The sequence below is a fragment of the Phaethon aethereus genome, assembly GCF_964289735.1.
Source record: "Phaethon aethereus genome assembly, chromosome: 1".
Lineage (NCBI taxonomy): Eukaryota > Metazoa > Chordata > Aves > Phaethontiformes > Phaethontidae > Phaethon > Phaethon aethereus.
Window position 1 is genome coordinate 14,429,334 of NC_138575.1, and position 22,379 is coordinate 14,451,712.

At 41.2% G+C, this 22,379-nt stretch overlaps 1 protein-coding gene across 1 annotated transcript in view; it reads right to left on the reverse strand.

The window, feature by feature from the left end:
• RELN (reelin) overlaps positions 1-22,379 on the reverse strand; it is a gene marked incomplete at both ends in the record, with an annotated part of 255,345 nt that overhangs the window by 49,406 nt on the left and 183,560 nt on the right. Inside the window, 13 exons of the mRNA XM_082013997.1 lie at positions 587-689; positions 772-943; positions 2,406-2,588; positions 5,247-5,331; positions 6,738-6,915; positions 7,011-7,151; positions 8,598-8,871; positions 9,099-9,287; positions 11,247-11,405; positions 12,942-13,018; positions 18,430-18,637; positions 19,537-19,694; positions 21,718-21,953. Coding sequence (XP_081870123.1) covers positions 587-689; positions 772-943; positions 2,406-2,588; positions 5,247-5,331; positions 6,738-6,915; positions 7,011-7,151; positions 8,598-8,871; positions 9,099-9,287; positions 11,247-11,405; positions 12,942-13,018; positions 18,430-18,637; positions 19,537-19,694; positions 21,718-21,953 — 2,163 coding nt within the window. The remainder of the gene's footprint in view (positions 1-586; positions 690-771; positions 944-2,405; positions 2,589-5,246; positions 5,332-6,737; positions 6,916-7,010; positions 7,152-8,597; positions 8,872-9,098; positions 9,288-11,246; positions 11,406-12,941; positions 13,019-18,429; positions 18,638-19,536; positions 19,695-21,717; positions 21,954-22,379) is intronic.

A 22,379-nucleotide genomic window follows, 5' to 3' on the forward strand; every position in this document is an offset into this window, starting at 1 on the left:
TCCTTATTCATGAGCTTTAGATAACTCCCTAAGATGGGATGAATTCGGGCCATCATGGCCAAAGAACAGCTTCCTCCAGGGCAGAAGCAAAAGGAAAGCAGAACCTTGGTTCCATGAGAAAGTACAAAAGAGCAGGTAGGAAAAATTATTACTAGTGTCACAGATGAAGTCGTAGGTCTCCGCTGGGTCAGCCTGTGGAAATTCTGCACACTTATCCTGAGCAGGCTGTGAAGTGGCAGTGTGGACCCTCGTTACATTTTGTGCCTCATCTTGTCTGCCGGTGGTGACTCTCCAACTTGTAGGACGTGGACTTTAATGCTATCAGTGCAAGTATGTAGGCATGGACAAAGTTGTAATTTAGGCAAGAAAGTAGAAGACTTTGAGGCAGAAATTTCCCTTATCTGTGTATTAAAAGCTTCATGATACACTCACATGAGGGAAAGCAATATCAAGGCAATCACAGGGGAAATTAGACAGGCTTCTCTACTTGGCAATCATAACAGCTGGGCAAGTACGCCAAAGAGCAGAACCTGAAAGAACAGAACTCTTTAAGCAAAGGGCAAGATAACTTTCTGAGGACAAGTACCTCAAATTGGATTATAGTGTTTTCATTTACACTCAGATCCCTTGTTGTAATGGAGTGTTCTCCAACTTCATTTGAAACAAATACCATAGCTGAATCTTCTTCCCTGTTAAAAAAGGAAAGGAATACTTTAGACTCAGTTTATTACACAGTCACTTCTTTCTAATTTATTGCTGAGAGATGCTTACGGAGCTCCTTTAGATGAATATGGGCAATAAAGCCCAATGTTTCCACCAGGATAGAAAAACCAGTTGTCCTCTTTGGGACCGAAATCAAATGTATCCAAAAGGATCATGGGATTCTTCAGGTTATTTCCATCAATAATGAAGTCATCAATAATCCAGATTTCTTCTTTTTTGCCTACAAAAAAAAGGGGAACATTCCTATTAAGACCTAATACTACTCTTATTAGACAGCAGAACAGTAGCTGGCATTTCTGGATTACATGGAGAAAAAGGTGGTAAAAGCATGGCTTCACTCTTTTCATTTTCTGTGAAAATGGAAGTGGAAGATGGAAAATTTTCATTTTCCATAAAAATAGTCCCCATATCGCTCTGCAGCATGACCCTACAGAATTAACTTTTATTCCTCTAAAATTTATATGTCACAGCAAAATGAAGAGTGAAAAACCTCTGTTGAACAATTATCTTCTATTTAAATCACATTTACTTTGAAACTCTAGCATCAATATCTTCTTTAATGAAGAATCATCTAAATGAGCAGTTGTTATAGAGCCCAAGCAGCCTGAAAGGATGATTTAATTCTACACCTTTTTCCTTGCACTCAGCAGCTTGTGTGTGCCTGGCAAGAGCTCTTCGAGACAGAAGGAAACTCTGAGTGACCTTCTCTCCAATGGATTATAAATTTAAATATGTCAGAAAATTGGTGCTTTCAAACTGGAGAGGAAGGATTAGATTGCCAGATCTTTTGTGTAACTGTTTTTTTCATCTCTCTAAAAGCCTTTGTGTTGATCAGGGAAATTTAAAAGGCTTCTTTCAAATAAAATTCCTACTTAAGGATAACATCTGCAAGAAAAGTTTAGTTACATGTTTTAGGCAGGACCCATGACAAGAATGAACTGGAACTGGATTCTTAGGACCGGATTCGAATTTGCTTTTTTTGTAGAGGTGTGCTAAGCATTTTCTTGCATGGAATAAATTGTTCCTGTATCACTGTGTCTAAATGATCACTGGAATTCTGTAGAGCCCTTAATGTCAGCTCCTGCTGAGAGATGTGCTCAGAGTAACTGAGAGCAGAGGAGGGCTCTCTTCAGCTGGCACATCTCCGGTAACCAGGAGGAATAAGCTGCGTTCCTCTTGTGGTTTTCTATAGTCCTTTACAATTTAATCAAAAGATTAACTGCTCACTACATACTCTTTCTAAATGGGTTTTTAATGCCTAGTTAATTCTGAGCAACGTAGGCCCAGTTCCCATTTACACTTGGGACACTTTTGTATAATTGGAGCATTATAATGGGGCCTCAGTGCAAATGAGAATCAGGTCCATTAAAAATAATGAGAAGAACCTGAGTGAAGTTAACTTTTTCAGTGTTGCTTGATCTCCCAGTCCTGCCAGGACCAAAGCTGATAGTCTTCTGCACACATTCAAGAGGTATTAGGTTAAGGTACTTTCCCTTTAAATCATACAGCAGCTTAATAAGAACAGTAAACATAATCCTGCAATAATTTTAATTGAAGGAGTCCAAATATAAGAAAACATGACTTAAGAGTTTCTATTATTGTTGAGTTCAAAACTCTAGGCTCTTACAGAAGCTGAGCTGTGCAAGTGTGGACCTGGAGTCCCATGGGTGTCTCTTCCTTACCGTTGTTGTAAGGTTGCCAGAGCCTGAACCGCGTTGCGTTGCTTTGGGCTGCATAGGGCAGAGGAACGTTAATAAAGAGGACGTCTGTAGTCTGCGTGAAGTAAAACTCATCTATCAGGTGCCAAGTGATGCCACCGTTGACAGAATATTGCAGCAGGATGGAATGAGACCTCTCGGGTGTGCCTGGAGCAGACAGGACATGCATTTACATTCATTATAATCTGCTTTTAAAAAGCACTAGCTCAAAAACACTTCTTCAAGTGTAAATACAATTAGGTTACTCTGACATCTATTACAGAGTATGGGCTTCCTTTGACAACAACTTAAACTGTTGAGACGTTATCCGTGTATTGTACATATACATTTTCCCGTGCTTTCCCTTGCTTGTCTGTCTGAGAAATGCTAATGAGCAGAGGCTAAATTTACATTGCTCTCATTATATGTATGGTCACAGTTAATTACTTAGATGAGAAGCTATCTCGGTGTTTCAGTTTTTTAGACTAGAACAAACCAGCTCCTTCTATCACAAACATTTTTCAGCAATTCAGCATTTATTTGCTTGTTTTTCACAGGTACCAGGCATTAACATCACCATCTGTAGCACCCACAGATAAAGACACAGTGCTTATCCTCACAAATTCATAGTCTATGGCTCCAATTGCAGACACTGATTTGAGCATATTCATGCTCAGAAATCATATAATTGATGGCAAGCGCTGAGGATCTTTATTAGCAAGTTTTAAAAACAACAACAAAAAGGAAGTACCTTGTGCTTTAAGCTGAGCCTAAAAATCAGTGGTGGAACTGAGAGTAAAATTTGCATTTTCTGACTACCAGTTCCTCCTTTCTTTACTTAAAGCTTTAAAGAGTCAATAAAGGCTCTTTACAGCACTAGCTATTAACAGACACTGGTTAGAGCCCAGCACTCACACTTGATGTTGGTTACCCTGTGCAAGCTCTGTCCCCAGTGCATGTTTGGCCCATGCCCGACTTGCTGACCAGAAACATCAGCATCTGAGTGACGGTATCTCTGAGCTGAGTTCTCACTCAGACAAATTTACGCTTTCCACTCCCTTCATAGTGTGGCGCAGTGATGGCACGTCCCCAAAAACTCAGTCTGAGGGCAGGAACTAGCAGCAGAAAAGGTCAGTTTCTTCATCCCTGCCTCACTGTGCATTACTGTGCAAGTTTCTCCCACGTTCTGTTCTTAAATTAACCAAATTTGCTGAAGCCAAAGCGTCTGATATGCACGTTCCTGCTCCACTCTGCTCCAGCGCAAAGTCTCTCTTCAACCACCGCGTGTGGAACAGAGCAGGGAGGAGAGGGACATTTGCGGTCAGGAGCTGATTTCAGCTTATCTGTGGCAAAAACCAATAAACAACACGCTGCTCTTAACGCTTCCAGCTGAGAGCTGTGCCTAGCTGTAGTAATTTGCATTCAATGTTAGGGAGCTTGTTGGAACTAAGTCCTGGATCCAGGCCTAGGGCTAGCAAGCCCTATCGCTTTAATGAGTAAAGATTTCTCCCGCAGTTTCACTGCTTTACCTCTTGTGGGTCAAGTGTCAAAATCCAGCCTTGAGCCTTTTGGCTATTCCTGCCTTTCAGAATGATATTTTTACTCATAATATTTTTTAATATTTTGGCAAGGATCATATAGAGAAATATTTCCAAGGCACAGTTTTGTAAAAGAAGTTTTCACAAAGATTCTGCTTTTAAACCTGAAATATTTGGCGTGTTATTGTTTTGGGGCATGTTCTGGTTTTGGCTGTTATTGTTTTCTCTCTTTTCCGTAAAGTACTTAAACAATAGTAGTAAATAGCTAAATATATATGATTAAATGCCTATTAAGGGGAGTCAAACTTAATTCAGAAAGAGCTACATTTTTACTTGCCTATACAGAGATTTGGCTAAGATAGTTATTTAGGAAGAAAGAGATGGTTCAAAACTATTTTCACGCTGTCCTTTGGCAAATGGGGAGTCAGTTAGGGTCCAGTCCCAGAGTGCTGAGCTTCCCGCAGAAGCTATGAACATCTTTCAGCTTCCCCCAAAGGGAGAGGAGTTTTTGCATGTTGAGAGTTCAGCCTGGACAGGCTGGTTCTACAAGCAATGCTGGGAAAAACTTCTGAAATTGCATGGGAGTGACTCAAACCCTCAACCAGGTTAGTGGTTCTCCACCGTGTAACTCCTGACTTGGATAAAATTATTTTGCAAAGCCAGAGATGACAGAGGCTTGGAGCAGGGTAAGATTGAATCATTGGCTTGAAGACACTTGTACTAGAGAAACTGTCTCAAGCTTGTTACACCAACATGTAAACTTGGATAGCAATGTCTGACTATTTTTCATACACAATTAAATAGAATTATGGACTTTCAGTCATCTCTAAAATACTTACTAGGAAGTCACATGGTAAGAGCTTTTAATGCAGTGGACTGAAGCTTGAAAATGAAAAACCCTGTAGTTCCTATCAGTCCCGTAAGTAATCTACTATAGGCACCATTTTATGACTTAAGAAACTGATAAATTCTTTTTTTTCCCCAACATACTGCAAAATCTCTAAAAAATGCTGAGCTATTTTGTCTCTCCACTGCTCAAAGACTGTACTAGCTGTACTGTTTTTGACACCATGACAGTTTACATTTTACTTAGGAACTGCACAGACGGCCATGTAGGCTGGTAGCAATGTAGGGATGATGCAGAATCGCAAACAAGTTCTTCTATTATCTACCGTAAACTGATCATCATGTACACTGAAGCTGAAAATGTAAATCCATATTCTTTTCTGTGATGTTACTATGTCTGCATAAAGCTAGAGAAGTGATAGGAAATCAACAGTGATCTTACCTTTAGCAATAAATTTAAATGAAAACTGGATGTACATGGTATTAGTGCAGTCTAGATCTCTTGAAACAAGCATTCTCAGTCCTTCCTGCAGATACAGAAGGTATAGTGTGAATCTCAGTTTCCATTATTGAAGATGCTCTGCAGCTTACTATTGTCTGGATGTTGTCTGTTACTGACTGCTGGTGGCCATGAGAGAGGTAGTTCTCTGTCCCACACCTTCTCCCAGGCAGAAAATGGGGACAGTGATAGCCTTGGCAAAGGGAGCCACAGTAATGGAAAGGGCTAGTTATGAGTCTGTGTCACCATCAGAGGCACAGCCACATGATCAGGTACAGACACAGGTACGGCTCGTTCAGTTCATGCTCTGAACCACTGGGATGTGATCTGATCTGCAAAGCACCGAGTCCAAGCTAGTATACTCATTTTTTGGGCAAATCGTATAGTAGCCCAGCACCCTAATTTCCAGGCAGGACAATTCCTTTCTAGGAGCTCTTTTCTGTGCCTCAAAAAATATTTTGTACAAATATCCTTTTCTGGGGCAACCTCTTGACCTAGAGTAATAAGTAAAGGGAGCAGACAGGAAAATTCATAGTGACCCCCAAGGCCCTGTCCATGTCTACAGGTGAGCTCAATGTTGTATGGATCCTGGGGTCAGAGCAGGTCCCCCTTCTGCAGAGATCTGTCAAACCACCTCTCAGAGCTTCCCTCTTTCTCAGACCCACTCCCCCAGGGGAACAACCTGCAGGAACAACCAATCCGAGTTTTAGACAATTCACAACCTGTGATTTGTGATTTAAATGATCTAAAGAGGTTGAACTGGAGTCAAGGTTTTGCAAAGAAATATTTCTAAAGAATTAATTTCAGGGGCATCTGAAGACTCATGTGTGAGCTTAACATTTGTGTGCTTATGTGAACAAAAGTCTTTCTATTACGTGTTTTGTTGAAGAACGGAGAAGTTCAGAAAATATGTTATTTCCTGGCCTTTTTAAACCTGTAATTAACAATAAAATCCTTAAAAAGCTAGAAAACTTCAAAACAATAGAATTAAGTAAAACACAGGCTAACTACGTAAACATTGATTACATAGACTACAGTGCTGACTGATTTGTATTATTCAAAATACTCAAAAGCCAATCAGGGTGTTTCAAGATGCAAACCCAATTGATTGTAATGTCTACCATATTTTCAAATCACTCGGCCTCAAGAATCTCAGCCGCAGAGTTTCATTCTTTTCCTTTGGTCGTTAAGGAGGAATTTATACAACAAATAAAAGTAACAGCCAACAAACAGATGAAAGCCATTTGTTCATAACAAACAACTGTGACAAACATGGTGCATATTTAGGGCAGGAAGAGATGAGAAAAATGAAAATGACAAATTCTAACCTAAAGATTTTGACACAAACATATGGGGGGAAACAACAAAAAATGTGCTTTCTGTTTTTAACTCTACTGGTTTTTATTCATTTTTTCAACGTAAGTAATCTCTGACCCCTTTAAAAATGAGAGCTGTTCCAGACTTGATGGTGTCACCATTCAGGTTTCCCCTCTCAGCACCGTAGACCTCAGGCCAAAGGTCTGGATGCAAGTTACCATTGAAATCATCCTTCAGGACAGACGGCAGAGGAATGACAGGGACACAGTACGGACCACCAAAGCCTCTGTCACACCTAGCAACAAATTGGGAAGAGAAGGTGTTATCCATCTGGCCTAGATATAACACAACATCCTTTCAATGAAGCAGATTAAGCAGGTTGCTACTTACACACAACGACCTGCATCACAGATGCCGTGGCCTGAGCACATCCAAGGGCACCCTGTAGCCAGGACCACATTATCAATAGCCCAAGAATCAACACCAGAAGCATAGTTGTACTGAATCCATCTGAACCGTGTTCTGGGAGAGCTGGAAAAAACAGAGTGAATGTATTCAGGCTTCAAAATGTCTGCTCCACAAAGAGCTGAATAATAAAGAAAATCCCATAGAATTCAGGAGAAGAAAAGCATATTAATAGCATTACTCCCTGTATTTGGAAAAGATTCATATTCGAGCTGAAACTGGAAGTTTCACTTTCTCAGGTTAGATTTAAGCAAAATTCCAGAAGACTCTAAAGGAAGTTGCCCGAAGTGAAAACCAGGAAAGAACATTGCTGTGACTCTTGCTGATCAGCAAAGTGGTTGAGCAGAAACTATCAGCTACATTAGGATTCGACAGCTCCATGTGCTGTTAAAACAATAATTTTTTTTTACAGAGTTAAAACAAAATAATTGCTTCAGTAAAGTAAGAAGTAATAGTTATTTCTACTGAGTCTTGTGTAAGGAAAAAACAATGACTACATATGTTCATGTATATATATTTGTGTAACAATGTATGAATATGTATGTACAAACATGTACATGCATACACACTGCTGTAATTGCTGACTGCCTTGTTATCCTCAGATGAAGAAAGTATTTTGGAAAAAAAATTATCAAAATGTTACGTGTTAGATCATCTTGCATTTGTTCAGGCAGGAAATTCTCTTCCAATGCACAGAGAATTGCCCTCAGACTTTGACAAGATCAGGATATCATTATAGTTGTGAAGAATATTCTTTGGAAGAAGATGTGGGAGAAGATGTTCCGTCCTCTGGAGCTAACTGTGGAATTAGAAACCACGATGTGAACCCCAATCCCAGTTCATTTACTGTGTGTTCATTTTTACCATCGTATTTTCTGGGTGGTGAAATTTGCAGAGGTAATGTGTAGGGTGCTTTGAAGAATTACAGAACTATTCAGAATGATGGTGAGCAATATCATCGTCATCTAAACTAGAGCATGGTTTTATTCAGAGAGATGGATGCCGGCATCTCTGCCACATTCATTTATAACTGTGTGATATCACTAGGAGGCAGGCAGAACTCTCCTCCTGGTCAAAAGAGTGGAGGTGGCACGTCCAATAACGTGTTTTGACTTGCTAAATGCCATGACTAACACACCTAAATGTTGGATGACAACTTATATGCAATGACAGAAAATACTTTTATATGAAAGGATGGTTCAGGGCATTAATTCTTGCTTCTTACTGGATAAACATTAGAAAATCTTGGTTTAGCATTCTTGTTCCTGCTGTCATAGAATATAGACACGACTTAAAAATTCACTTATCCCAAGCTGTTACTTCCTTAAGTTCCTGCAGTTCACATTATATGTCATGAAGTATTTTAAAGTGAAATTTAAAATTCTGATGGCGTGACAACACACATTTAATAATTTAAAAGACATGCAGAAAATTCCCAAGCTGGGTGATGTTTGCTCCAATTAGAGCAGCAAAATCTATATCATGCTAAACAGCCAGAAGAGCAGCGCTCACTTGGTTGAGGGTGGGAGGTAGACTGTAATTCTCTTCCAGTTTTGGAATCTTTCTGAGGTGTAGATGGAGCTCTCGGTGTAGTGCTGACAGCCGATGGTTGGAGGGACGCACTCCTCTCTCACCAGGTGCCAGTCTCTCCCGTTGTTTAAAGAATACTGCAGGTGAATGCTGTGGGAATTGCTGTATGGCTTGCTGCAACCCATGCTCAGCTCAAACTGCAAGAAAGTGGATGCTGATACATGGAAGTCCCAAGTCTCAGCATAACGAGGTTTTCCTAAGAAAAGAGAGAAAAACAACAACAAAAGATACATGTTTATGCATATGCTTTCAGTACTGCCATACAAATTTGTTATCTGTTTTTCCACCTTTTTTCATCCTTCTCTTCCCTGCAGATTACTATATACCTGAATTTGTTTATACCTCCCATCTCATAAAAACTTGACCCATAAATAACTTGTAAAATAGACTCATACAAAAGTAGCAATGTTTGTTGACACATACCAATGTTTTCACTGAACATCAGAGCTGTATCCATAGACAGGCAGTCGATGTCTACTTGACCTCCTTGTATTCTGTACCAGCTTGCTTGTAAATCCACAGTTCCATCAAATTTATCCTGGAAGCCAGTCTGAGAGCTGTCATTCATCCCTATAAGTACGTCATCCAAAGCCCACTGAGCTGAATGCTTCCCTATAAAAAGCAGAACAGGCAGGTTAGTGAAGTCTCTGTAAGTTATTTTTTATGCCCGTATCCTGCCTTCACCCAGTGAGCAGTACTCAGTCATGTAGACTGAGCACTGTTAAACAAGACTAAAACACCACTCAAGGATGAACCTGGACTCTAGAGCATGTTTCTATTTTGGATAAACACGGATACTTTCCTCTTCATTTCTCAAGCTTCAGTGCCTTCATCATTATATGCTCTCCCTGTGTTTGAATGAGACACTCCCTGAGCCCATAGATTGGGGATTTTCATTTTATGGGTCACAACCTTCCTGCCATTTCTCACAGCTAAATCAGAAAGGCCTTTTTCTAGTTCCCAAAGTACCTTTTGTATGGAAGATGATACTACACAAGGGACAATGCTGAAGGCTCTTGATATAGATGACATTCATAGAACTGCTCTTCACCTTCTCCTTCCTGGAAACCTGTCTTCTCTTGCTCTCCAGCCTACAGGCATCTCAGTTCACCATCATCTCCAGCCCATTTCTCCAGCCCTTCATTTCAATTCACCTTTCTACTGGCATGCTGAAAATGCCATCTTACTGTACAATCACTGCCCTTACAGGAGAAGGAAAGTCTTGACAATAAATTATGAGCTTGCAGCGATGTGCCGTGACTTTTGTCCTGCCACTATGAGGAACGTGGGTCACGGCTGATAGGGCCAGTCTGTACTGAGTTATGGCAGACAGAGGACAGTCTACAAAGGAGCTAATATCTGGAACGAGGAATTGTTGTTACGTACGGGTGGTGGTATGGAAGGTGGTATTTCATCAGGTGGTCTTAGAGTGAGTACTCTCAGCAGGGACAGATATCATCCAGGTGCCCCCAGAGCAAGAGGCCATGGGCAGGACACAGGTAGGGAGCAACAGGTCTGACATCGCACCACTCACCAGTGCAAATGATTGTGGCAGAACGATGGTCTGTGATACACCGGTTGCTGCTCAGCATTTTTCCCAAGTGAACTGGCTTCTTAACTAAATCGCATCCCTCTTGCCTTGTCTACTCTCTTGCCTAGTGAGGACAATTAACTCCAGGACATACATTGTAAGAAAATGTATGAATAAAAACCAGCCATCAAAGTGATAAATGATACCCAAGAAGCTGCATACCATAATTACCTGAATGTAAGCTGTGTGCTTTTCTCCCCAGGGAATTGTTGTTAAAATGTACTTTGCTATATTTCTGAATACCACTTTATATTTCCTGCAGGGATCCAGGATCTGCTGCCTTGCACAAAGGTGAGACACTTTATCAGAACACTTTTAATCATGTTGATGAACCCTCACGCAAGGTGGGAGCTCTCAGAGTGGCTGTAGGTATTCGTCAGCACCAGGGTCTTACTTTCAGCTGAGGATGTGGGAAGTGGCTGAGTGGGCTTTGGAAGTGCAGCAGAAAGGAGCGGGACGTTGGGACACCAGAAATGGCAGGGGATGGGGGTCCTGTTTTGGAGTATGGAGATATTAAAATATGAGACAGGAGCCACCAGGTAGGCCGATTCAAAGTCGAGTTATGCCTCCTCTTCCAAAACAGAGAAAAAATGAGATAAAATGTATAAGCCATTTTGCATCCCAGGTCACTCTATATTCAGGTAGATCCTCTAATCTTATTTAGGCTTTTCTGTGTAATATTCTTTTCCCCTCCACTCTGTTACCTCTCAGCATCTTTGGTTTAAACTTAGCTCTTAAACAATTTTACCCTTAAGTCCACTGTTCCACTTGGTGTTCTAAAAGAAAACCACGTCTGCAGTGTGACTGAGGAAAGCCTAAAAATGCTCTTACAGCAACCAGCGGTTCACCATACTGTATTTTTGATAAGCTGAGGTTTCTGCAGAACATGTCCATACTGAGAAGCATTGACATGTGGGTAAACCCATGTCAACCCCACATAAACCCCAAAATTAATGAATTTTTAGGATGGCTTTGCTTACCATGTTGTGGCTGCCACCAGCGGAAAGCGGTGGCGGGGGTTTTGGCCTCCCGAGGTAAGTCTATGGAAACAACCTGGGGTTCTAGGTATGACATGAAGTCCAGTTCTCGCAGCAAATGCCAGGTGATCCCGTTGTCGTTTGTGTATTGAACAACAAGCCCTATATTTAAAATTAAGACAGGCAGTTAGTCTGACTGTACAGAGCAAAGAGGAGCAATTCTTCAGCCTGTACTCAGGAGCTGCCAACCCCCATCCAGTGCACGTGACTTTTGGCATCTCCCCTGGCCTTTTGGCATTTCCTGGTCCAGGAGCATTTTGTGGACAAAGTCCTACTGCAATGGTGACGTGGGGTCACCAGCTGCCAGACGTTACCTTGCTTGTCTTCACCAAATGCAAAGGATCACATTTTTTACAACCTCAGTGAAACTAATGATTGTACCACAGAAACGATAGGAATAACGTGACTTTCTTCATATAGTCAGTATTTATTTCATGTTGTGTGTCCTTGCAGTTTGTGTGGGACACTAAGTTGTAATTCTGACAGCTGGGCTCCCAATATGGGTAGTTCACAATGCTCATGCTACCTGTGCAAGCTCACAGCATCCTTAAAAATTAATTACTATAATATTTAGATAATTTAAGATCGTCTTCATATCTACCACACAGTATGGCAAATACTAGGACATAGCAGAATTGTGAAGTCACTTATGAGCTCACCAAAGGGGAAATACAAGAAAGAAGCACTTATGTATATTTCTTCTCTTAAAACTCTTTTATACTGGAGTATGTTCAAAGATAATTGTTTTTCTTGTGTCTTATACTGGGGCAAATGAGCGGAGAATCAAACTCCCTGTGTAATCTGTGCTGAAAGATGACAGTTATGAGCCAGTGTCAACGTAAATGCCATATGTCAGGAACTAGTCCACTGATGTTTAATGATTTAGACTGAGAGGAAAAGGAAGTTTTCTCATCTACCAGATGTCAGTGGTCTGTCTTCATGCAACTAGACCACTTTACGTGGGGAATCTGCTCCCAAAACTCTGCTGATGCTCCCCAAACACAAATATCAGCCCCCCACCCCAATAACTCTAAGCATGTGGATAAAAATAAGAGGACACAGCTGGTAAAGATGAACTTCTTTAGACTAAATATATTTTCAGCTGCAGCTTTATAATTTTGTATTTTATGTAAATCATGCATGAGCTTGGGTTGGGAGGCAATCTTTTATTAGACACACTGGTGTAGTTGAGAAGCTGAACAAGTTTTCAGCCACACAACTCTTCTTCTGGTCAGAAATTGAGGTTGCTCACTTTATCCCAAACATGAATTTTATTCCTTTTACTTCAGACCTGAAGAAAGTCCTGGGTACTTGTAAATTTACCTGTTTTCCAACGCTATCAAGTAGTCTAATAAAAGCTATTTCACCTCATCTTGCAAATGTTGTCTTTCTTAAAATATCACAGCTCCAACAGTTACTCCTACTGATAGATCACCATTAGGTTTGATGGAAATAAGTATAAAGACAAATGTGGAACAAAAGTAAATAGTTTTCTGCACCATTTATGAAAACTGAAGAGGTAATTGATTTATCTGAAAAACAGAACAATCTTTTTGATTTTGTAAAAAGGCAGTAAAAAGCAAAAACACTGTAGAAAACCCAAAATACAAAAAGCTTATTATAAAAAGGGGGCTTTACCTTCATTCCTGGCTCTTGGTCTGTTGCAGGAGTTACCAACAGCCTTGCTTCCAATTTGTACGTAAAATTGAACTAGCCTGTTAAAAAAATCAGGGTAGAACAAAGGTGTGATTATCTTCTGATAGTACAAGATGAGTCAGGATAACTTTCTCCTCTTAACTAATGTGTCATTTTCAGTTATTCCAGGCTTATTGATCAGGTAATGTTCCCAGTGAAATCAAGCATGGCCATAGTAAACAGCGGAGGACCCAAGACAGAAGAAGATGATGTGGTTTACTGATTCTGTTCCTAATAAATGTGGTGTTAGACTGAGTAGCAAAATTTAGCAGTTCCTCTGTAACTCAAAGATGCAAAATCTCCAAAGCAGACAAATCTGCTCCTTACATCAGATCTTACCTTGACCTCTTGTAACTGGAAATTGATTTAAGCTTTAAAATACAATATTAGAGATTTAATAAGATAACTCTTACCTCACTAAACCACCAATCCCTTTTTGGTCCTTAGATTCTTGATGTAAACAATTTTCAGTCAAAAGTGTTCATGGGACACTTTGTGAAGTAGACCTTTTGATTTTCAACCTATACATTTTGATTTCATTGTATATCCTCTTGTTCTCACCTCATGAGACAGATTAAAAAACGTTCCTGATCTGCCCCTTTTGCAACCTTCCCTGTAGTCAGTGCTTTTATCACTTCCCTACCTTCTCTTATTCCTTTTTACTGTAAACCATGGCAACCTTTTCATCTGTCTCTCTGCATGAAAGTTTTTCCACAGCCTTGATTTTTCCCATAATCATTTTCTGCAACCCTTCTAACGCCGCAGCACTGTTTTGAGACAGTGTCACTGGTTTTATTGACAGAACTTTGGATTAGCCTGGAACATCCCTATTTAGCTATATTTGAATTAATAATTATTGCATCCTTGTGCTCCAAAATATTGTTAATTTTTTTCCCAATCTGCAGTGATGCCCTGGTGATCCTTGCTGCGCTGATATTTTTAATCATGGCTCTGTGGTGTCAGAGTAGTTTACATTCCCTCTTAGATGCGCACTATCATGCTATATAACAGCTATTCACTTCAATTAACATCCTGCTGCTCACTCACAAAATTTCATTGCATGTCTCCAACATCTGAGTCTTACCTGGTCATAACCAGTGTAAAGATCATTGAGATGACTGAGAATGCCATCACCCCCTCATCCACACCCTCTTCACAGTTTGTCTGCATTGCCCACCCAAAACAGCACCTGAACAGAGCAGGGAACCTGGACTTGTCCCCACGGTGAGATTTTACATGCTGAAAGTTGGTGATGCCATTCTCCTCCTTGTTTCCTAGCCAGTTTTTGACTTAGGATGACGCTTGCCTGTTGTGTTATGACTATTGGAGTACTCTCTGATCTGATGCTTTTGTGAGGCAACCGCTTGTCCCTTGTGCTGAAGGTGTCCTCATGGAGCACGTTAGGGTGATGTGGGGTTATTTCCAAACAGGAGTTTTGGCAGAAAAAAGAACACAAATCTAAAGGAAACCAAACTTCATTAATTCTACTGCTTGTAGGTAACTTCTTTATTTTAAATACTAATTTTAAGGTGAATTTGTGTCTCTGTGTGAACAATTATTTGTCACATAATTCCCCACAAGGATAACTCCTTTCACTTTAGGTCCTAATTTATAGTGACATCGGTAAAATCACAGGACTACAGTTGGAGCCAGTACAATGCAGATAGGACTCCGATTTCCCTCACCCACTGCTACATACACGTCACGATCCTCTTCTGATTCTAAACCCAACCACACCCCAGTTCTAAGTATCATTCATAATATAAACCCATCGATAGCTGAAGAACAGACGGGCTCACAGTATTACACCATTTAGCCAGGTAAGTCCCATTGTTTGCTGCAGATTGTTGTTGTCTACTGTTGTCTGAGACAATATTCAGGCAATGAATGGTCTCAGAGGTGGAAAGATTTCCATTCCTATGATGAAATTCTTTTTTATGCTTGCCAAATGTAAAGATCAGTAAAAAGCAAAAACAAAAGACAAAAAACCCCTTTCTTCAGAGGGGTGAATCAGCCCATCTGATCTGTAAGTGTTTGACCCAGAACAGCTCTCCGGGATGGTTGCACAGTCATTAGCAATGGAGTTTGTAACACAGACAGGAGCCAAGTCAGCTAACAAGCCAGATATCAGCGCTTGGAAAAAAAATACATATATTCCATGTTTTTTATCTAGCTGCCAGGTAGGCACTGTGCGCAAATGCTCTCACTGAACAGATAGTGAAGGGTGTCATAAGGGACAGGCCATCACGATGGGAGGCAGTAGCTCATCGGTAACCAAAATGCACCCAGGTATCCTATTGTCAGTCAGGAGGGTGGAAATACTGCTGGTGAGATTGTGCCTTTGGCACATTGGGCCATGCAAAAGGCAAGGGATGGAGAGACTCCAGAGGGTTTCTGAAGTGTAGGGCAAAAAATGGTCTGGGTGAAATGAATTTTGACACTTACAGCTCTCTTCGTCCTATGGGACATTCTCCTAATGTCTGTGAAAAAAGTGTAGTCAATCATATAAAGGAATAAGGAGACAATAGGATGAACAAAGCTAAGATTATAATAGCACTTAATGTCTATGCTAAACATCGAGTGCTTGTTTACGATCATTGGCTTCAGGGGCCAGGCTTTACTTTTAAATGATCTTAGCGTGGCACCTGCATTTGGCGGTGGCCTGTTGGGCTGCTTCCCTGAGCAGCACCACGCACCTTGGGCTCGCAAATCTCAACCCCTTTGGAGCAGAGTGAACTCTCCACTCCTCTGCGAACAGAAGGGTGAAGGGGGAAAGGGTCTTTGTACTTCTTACAAAAAAGAACAAAAATTCTTTACATCCCTTACATAAAATTTACACTTCACATTCAAAAAGCTGCAGCTGAAGCAAGATGATAGGGAATATGCATAGGTAGATCTGCAGGAATTCAGAATGAAAATAAAACTTTCATGTCTTGCAATACTTTCCAATTTTTTGCTCTTCCATGCCTGATGTAATGAAACAAGATCTTAAAAGGACTGGGAAAACACTATTAACCTGAAAAATAAGAAGCTTAAAAATCTACTGCAGGAGTTTCAGCCTTCCTATTCACAACCCTCAATCCACATATCTAACAGTACGTCTTTCAAGGCATATTCTCCTGTTTACTCAGTCATCAAAACCCCCAACCAAAAAACCCACATACAAATAAAAATTACTGTGCAGGGACTAAGATGACCCCTAATAAGATAACCAAATTCTATGCAAAGCATTACTGAATGCAAAAAGTAATACCAAAAGGGGAAAAAGTGCTTCCCTCTAATCTCCTCTTTCAAGTGACATTAATTTTAGCTCCAATAATGGAAAAAATTTCTAGGCTGAAGAATTAGTTTCTTTTTAGGGTATGGGTCTTTTGGTTAACCCTTCACACTCTCACAAATTTAGTCTGCCTTTGCTTCTAGGAGAAAAGACCCAGTTAATGTTACAGATGGTCTGAAACATTAAAGTGGGATGCACCTGTTCTAAGCAAGGTATCTAAAACCATGTCTAAGACTTATATGATCAACTCAGATTCCCTTATAATTAATGACAAAAATATATGCTTCCAGAAGACAAAGCACTGACCTTAGCTAACCTTATTTTCGGATGACTTGCATTGCCCTTTTGAAGTAGCTATTTCTTTCCTTTGAGCCTAAAAGAAGCCTGGGGTAATTGCTGTAGTCTAAGGAGTCCATGTTCTGGTCAAGCTGCATGGTATGGATCCTACCCTTGAGTCCATGTGTGGCTGAAGAAACTGCAAAATTGATACTAGTCCCATTTGTGTTTGAGATGACTGGTGCTTCTATTTAGCAAGCAGCCCAAGCATGTGGCATCAAACTTGACTTGTTTAAGGAAGTTAAGCTTCTCACTGTGATGCTTATAAAACAAATTGGTTGCTGGTTTATTTTGACAAAATGATCAGCCACAGCAGGAGAGCAGCTCACATGGTGAGCAAGTGCTTGGAAGAGGGATCTTAGTTGCTCTTATCAGGTGTCCTCTGGCAATTTATGTTCTTGGGGCAGTTTTGAGACATCAGGTGACCATGTTCTCATGCAAAATGAAAATAGTGATGGATTAAAAAGTCAAGAAAGAGCATTTCTCAGTATTTTAAAACTTTTTTTTGCTTTTTAAATGGTTCAAACTCTATAAAATTGGAAAGCTATAAATACGAATATCTGGCATTAAAAGTGGTTTCAAAGTAATCTTAAAGCTAAAGAAAATCCTTTTCTTTTATAAAAAGACTTCTCCAGGAAAGAGGAAAAACTCAAGAAAACCATTTGAACATATTCTTCTTGATGGTGCAGTTACTTCCAATATTATGCTTCACAGGATTAGTAACACGAGATTTAAAGAGACGGTGGAACAGAAAAGAAGTGCTCCGACCTTCCCAGAGTTCCAGTGCAAATATGTACTTGTTCAAAGCGTATTTGTCAAACAATTAATTAATTTAATTATTAAGAAATTTACATAATTATATAAATAATTCACATATTTGTCAGACACGCAGGGGACAGAGGAAAGGCAGGTGGTGCTGTGCTGCTCAGTGCTGGGGAGCGGCTAAGGCTCTCCCCAAACCCGTCGCTCCCATGCTGCCCTAAAGGAGTACCACTTGTCTGAGCTGGAGGGTGGTAGCAGTAATTTGTGGCCAATCTTCGCTGAATGATCCCACAAATTAAATAATGCAGCAAGTTACGGCATTACTTACTCTTGGAGCAGTATTTGCCAGGAGAAATATCTCTTATTAAGCTAACTGACATAATTGTAGGCTGGGCAAGGTTTGAGGTGCATGATCCCTCCTGAGACTGGACAAAGCAGCGGCAAACTCCAGGCTAAAGAATGGTTAGAATTAGCAGCCCTTTGTTTATCCTAATTACATTAATCAAGTAGACAATTTGAGAGAAAAAGGCTAATTGCTGCCAGTGGAGCAGGATTCAGTGGTAGCAGGGAGAGAGGTGAAGGCTTGTTAGCCTCTTGACTACACAGAAACAATTGACATTCTGCTTTTTGCACTTCTGACAAGTGGACTAATTCACAACATCTGGCAAGTAAACAACAGCTCAGTGCTACACCATCGGCGTGCCTGCAGTTCGACACAGTCAGTGGGAAGGGAGTTTTTCTGTCCAGCTATGGGGAGTCTTCGGTTTTGTGTAGTCTCAAGACCACATCTTCTGCCCGTCTATCTAGAATACAATGCAAACCATCTTCTCAGAAGGATAAACAGTTCATATTTTCTATGCTGCTATTCCACTCCATTTCTAACCTAAGTTTTCCCTATTAAGAAAAGGAAACAGTACACCAGAATGAGCAAAAAAGTAATTTCTCTGCCTTTAAGATTTCTTATACAAGCTGCGATTACCAGAAAAACATTTCACGCTTTCTCAGGAGATAACGTGAATACACCGACAACTGTGAGAAGCAGCACTGAGGATTGACCTGATATTTGTGGTGTCCAGGGGAACAGTCCTCGCCTCCCTTTTGCCAGGTCCATTGAAGTATAGAGATTTTCCGTCGCTGAGCACGCCACAGCCTGTCCCAACCTGACCTCCTGTTATCTTGTACCAGAGAGGGCTTAGCTTCCTTTCAAACCTGTCGAACATCTCACTGTGATTAGGCACATTAGACACACAGGTTCCATGTGATGCTTCAAGAAAAAAAGAACAAAACAGAGAGATGCTTTGGTGAGGCTGTGCTGAACAGAGTAAAGGTCAGATACAGTACATTGGCAGACGGTTCTGTTGCATCCACTTGTGAGAAAGTACTGGTCTTTGCTAATGCCCTGATGACAGGATTGTACCTTTTTAAACCTTCTTTACAAATTTTCATAGGCAGAATAAGCCCTCTTCCTGTAAACTCTGAGATGGCCTAATTCACTAGGTGAAAAATGGCAGTGCTTTATGTTGATAAGGCATTTTATCTAAACAGAAAAATGTTATCCTTTTATTTAATTTTAAACAAATCAAACAAAAGAAGTCTGCTTATTGCTTTGTTGGTACAGAGCGTTGAAGAAAGTGCAGTGTGAAACTGGTTGTGTCAACCACTGTTTTTTTCACTGGGTTTGGGGGGTTTTTTTGTGTTTCAGCATAACAGCCCCTGAAACCACAAGTGAGCAGAATTTTCCACAGAAGGGCCTGTCAGAACATATGTTCCCTCCTGGTCCCATGCCATCTGATGGCCAAGGGACTTAAAACCAGCAGCAATTCTTTTGAAGATGATCCAAAGGCTTTTAAGCAGACTTTTTCGTTTATAATGTTTTATTTTGTTTTCTCTTCAATGGCTAGTCCCTTCCCCTTTCATACAGATGGTGATATTCAAGGATTGTGGTTGCCAGAAACATCACCGGTGTCCACTGCCTTTGGCTGCTCTGTTTTGCCTGTGCTGAGTTTTATTTAACAAAATGAAAACATTCTTGCTGGCAGCCCATGAAATTTATGTCACCATATATTTTTCTGGAATATCGCAGAGGAAAAAACAAGATGCTAGGTCTACAGCTTTAATTCAGACAGTGCTTACTGTAATCCCACCTGAAAAGGGTTGTCTTACCTGTGTAGCCCAGGTCACAGAAGCAGACCCCCGAGACGCAGTCGCCATGGCCATTGCAGTAGCTGGGGCAAGGCTCAGAAATGTAAACGCCGTCTAAGCCGAAAGGAGGCACGCTCTTGTGGGAGCTGCTCTCCTGGATCCAGCGGAATCGAGTCTTACTGTAGAGAAACAATGACGAAGGGCACAGTATTACTATTCCCAGCTTCAATATCTACTGCTCCTTGTTTAAGATTAACAGGACCTTTTCCTAAATTAGCCATTTGCAAGTAAGATGCCTGGAAAATGTTTCTGACATCCCACATTTTGTGAAACTTCACTTACAGGGGGTTTTTCCACATATTTTGGATGCATTTTCTCTATTTCTCTGGCCCATATCCACCAGTGTGATGCCAATAACTGACACATGGTTTTATTAACAAGAGCGACTTAATTGCATGTGACTCTGAAGATGCCTTTCACTACTGAGTTCAACCCAAACTGATAATTACATTTTAAAATCCCAGAACTCCATTTCTTATGGTACTTATGAAAAGAATTCAGTAATGGCAGTGATGCAGAGTTTATTACAGGATCACATAATTTTGAGTGAAAAACCTTCAAGTAATTTGGATACAGGAAAAATCATCCATTTCATAAAAATAATGGCAAATAACGTGTCCTAAAGGACATGTGGACAGAAATACAAATTTTTCATTCTTGGATGATAATGTGAAATTCCTGGAAAATAGTGATGAATCCTTAGTTTGTATAATTGAAACTGCTCCGGGGACTTTGGTGAACCTACACTCATTACTGCAGCTGACCCACTGCATAGGAAATTTGTTGAAGAAAAAATACTTTAGTTTTTATTTTTCAGTCTTTAATTTTTAGCTGAATCATTTTATAGGAGTTCCAGAGAGGGGAACAGATTTAAAAATCTCATTGCCAATTCAGTGGATTAATGAAGAACCTCCTTGTAATAAAACTGTTGCTTTTTTTCTGTTACGCACTGGGATTTGGTAAGTAGGTGATCATGGGGCTAGTGCTTGGTACAAACTGATGAAACGGGATGCTCTCTGGATAACCCATGAACCCTGATTTCCAAAGCGACCCACGATGCCAAGACCCTCATCGTACTCACAATACTTACATTTTTAATGTATTAGCATGAGCTGCTTATTCCCCATCACATTACTGAACATAATGCCAAACAGATTGCTGCTATTGATTCTGCACTGCTTGTTTTGGGTAAATCGAATCAGCTGGTGTCAGATCTGTGCAATTTGGCACCTGCTTTTATTGGCCAATTACTGAAGAAAAAGACAAACTTGTTATGGTACGCTTCGCTGTTTCAGCTTCTTGTGGCAAAGGCACCGGCTCCCCTGCTACGCAATATGCCACATACTCAAAATCTGTGCCGGGGCTGGAGGGTGAGTAGCCTGTGGCAGGAAGATGGAGCCGAAACCCTGGGGCAGCACTGGAGCCGCTGCCTTGGGGGAGAGTGGCAGGAGGCTGTGGGGGCACGGCCAGCGCTCGGGGCGCGGGCGGTAAATCAGACTGGGGCGGTTTACTGAGGGGGTAAGAGAGCGAGCAAGGGGAGCGAGACATTTCAGCCACATTCAGGTAAGACGGAGAAAAGCCTCTTGATTTCAAGTCTTTTTTGTGTCTTCCACCGTCTGATGCTTTCTCATCTGAACCACCCCGATGCTGAGGTTGCGCTCACAGATGAGCGCACCTATCCTTCCTCCCTCCTCAGACGTCAGCTGTCCCCGTCGCCTTCAACGATGTGGCACATTACGCAGCAGCTCAAATACCCTTCTACGGTTTCTTTGCCCAAGGATAACTGTAAAATTAATCCTGTTCAAATGGCTTATTTGGCTTAAGTGACTTACTACTCTTGCTGGCGCCTCTGACCTAACTGATATTCATAAAGACAGACAGCACCATGATGAAGATACTGATGTCAACTTAAAATGTCCTGGGTTCCTTGTTGCTTGGTAATTTAATTTTATAGACCGTTCTGACACCTTTAAAATGGAAAGCTTCTCGCTGTTTTCGAAAGCACAGTATATTTTTCCCAGATCTGCTGATTTTTAACACTGCTTTCATTCACAGCTTGCAACTTTTTCCTAATGTAACATCAAAGAAGAGGCAGCTAATTTACTGGTACCACTGGCATCACTGGCTTACAGTGTACAGTACCTGGCTGCAAGTGACCTGGGGATAACAATAGTAATTCTTGTCCAGTCCTCAAAGTCTCCCGTGTGATACACGGTCGGCTCGCTCAGCTCCCGGGAGCTTCCCTCGCATCCTTTCGTGCCCGGAGATGTGGGGTAGCAGCCCTCCTTCACGAGCGACCAGAAGAGCCCAGCGTCGTGCGAGTACTGAAGCAGAACGGGAGCAGAGCTGCTGTACTGGTTGGTGCAACCAATGTTCAGCTGCAGAAAGAGCAGAGCATGAGATGCGAGCTGAAGAAACCTGCACTGTTATTGGTATTTGTTGGCTGTAAACCACCTTTGACTTTTTAGTTTGGGAGGCTTAGCGCTCTGAGGTCTTGCTTTGAACTCTGCTGGCAAACAGTGACTGATGCTTGCAGCCTGTTTCCTACACGTCTGACATTTCTCAGTAAAAATTCCCATTGCCCCTTCGTTAAGGTGGCGGAGTTCAACAGGCTGAAAGTGCAAAGAGCTTTTCAAAGGTCCTGGTGCATAAGGGGCCACAAACAGCAAACCGAGCCCAGGCACCTCCATGCCCAGGAGGAGTGGGAAGAGCTGTATCCTCCAAGACCCATCCCATCAGCCATCCACCCAGCGTGCCCAGAGGATCAGCCTGACTCCAGGTCCCCCTTGCCCGGGGCTGCGAGT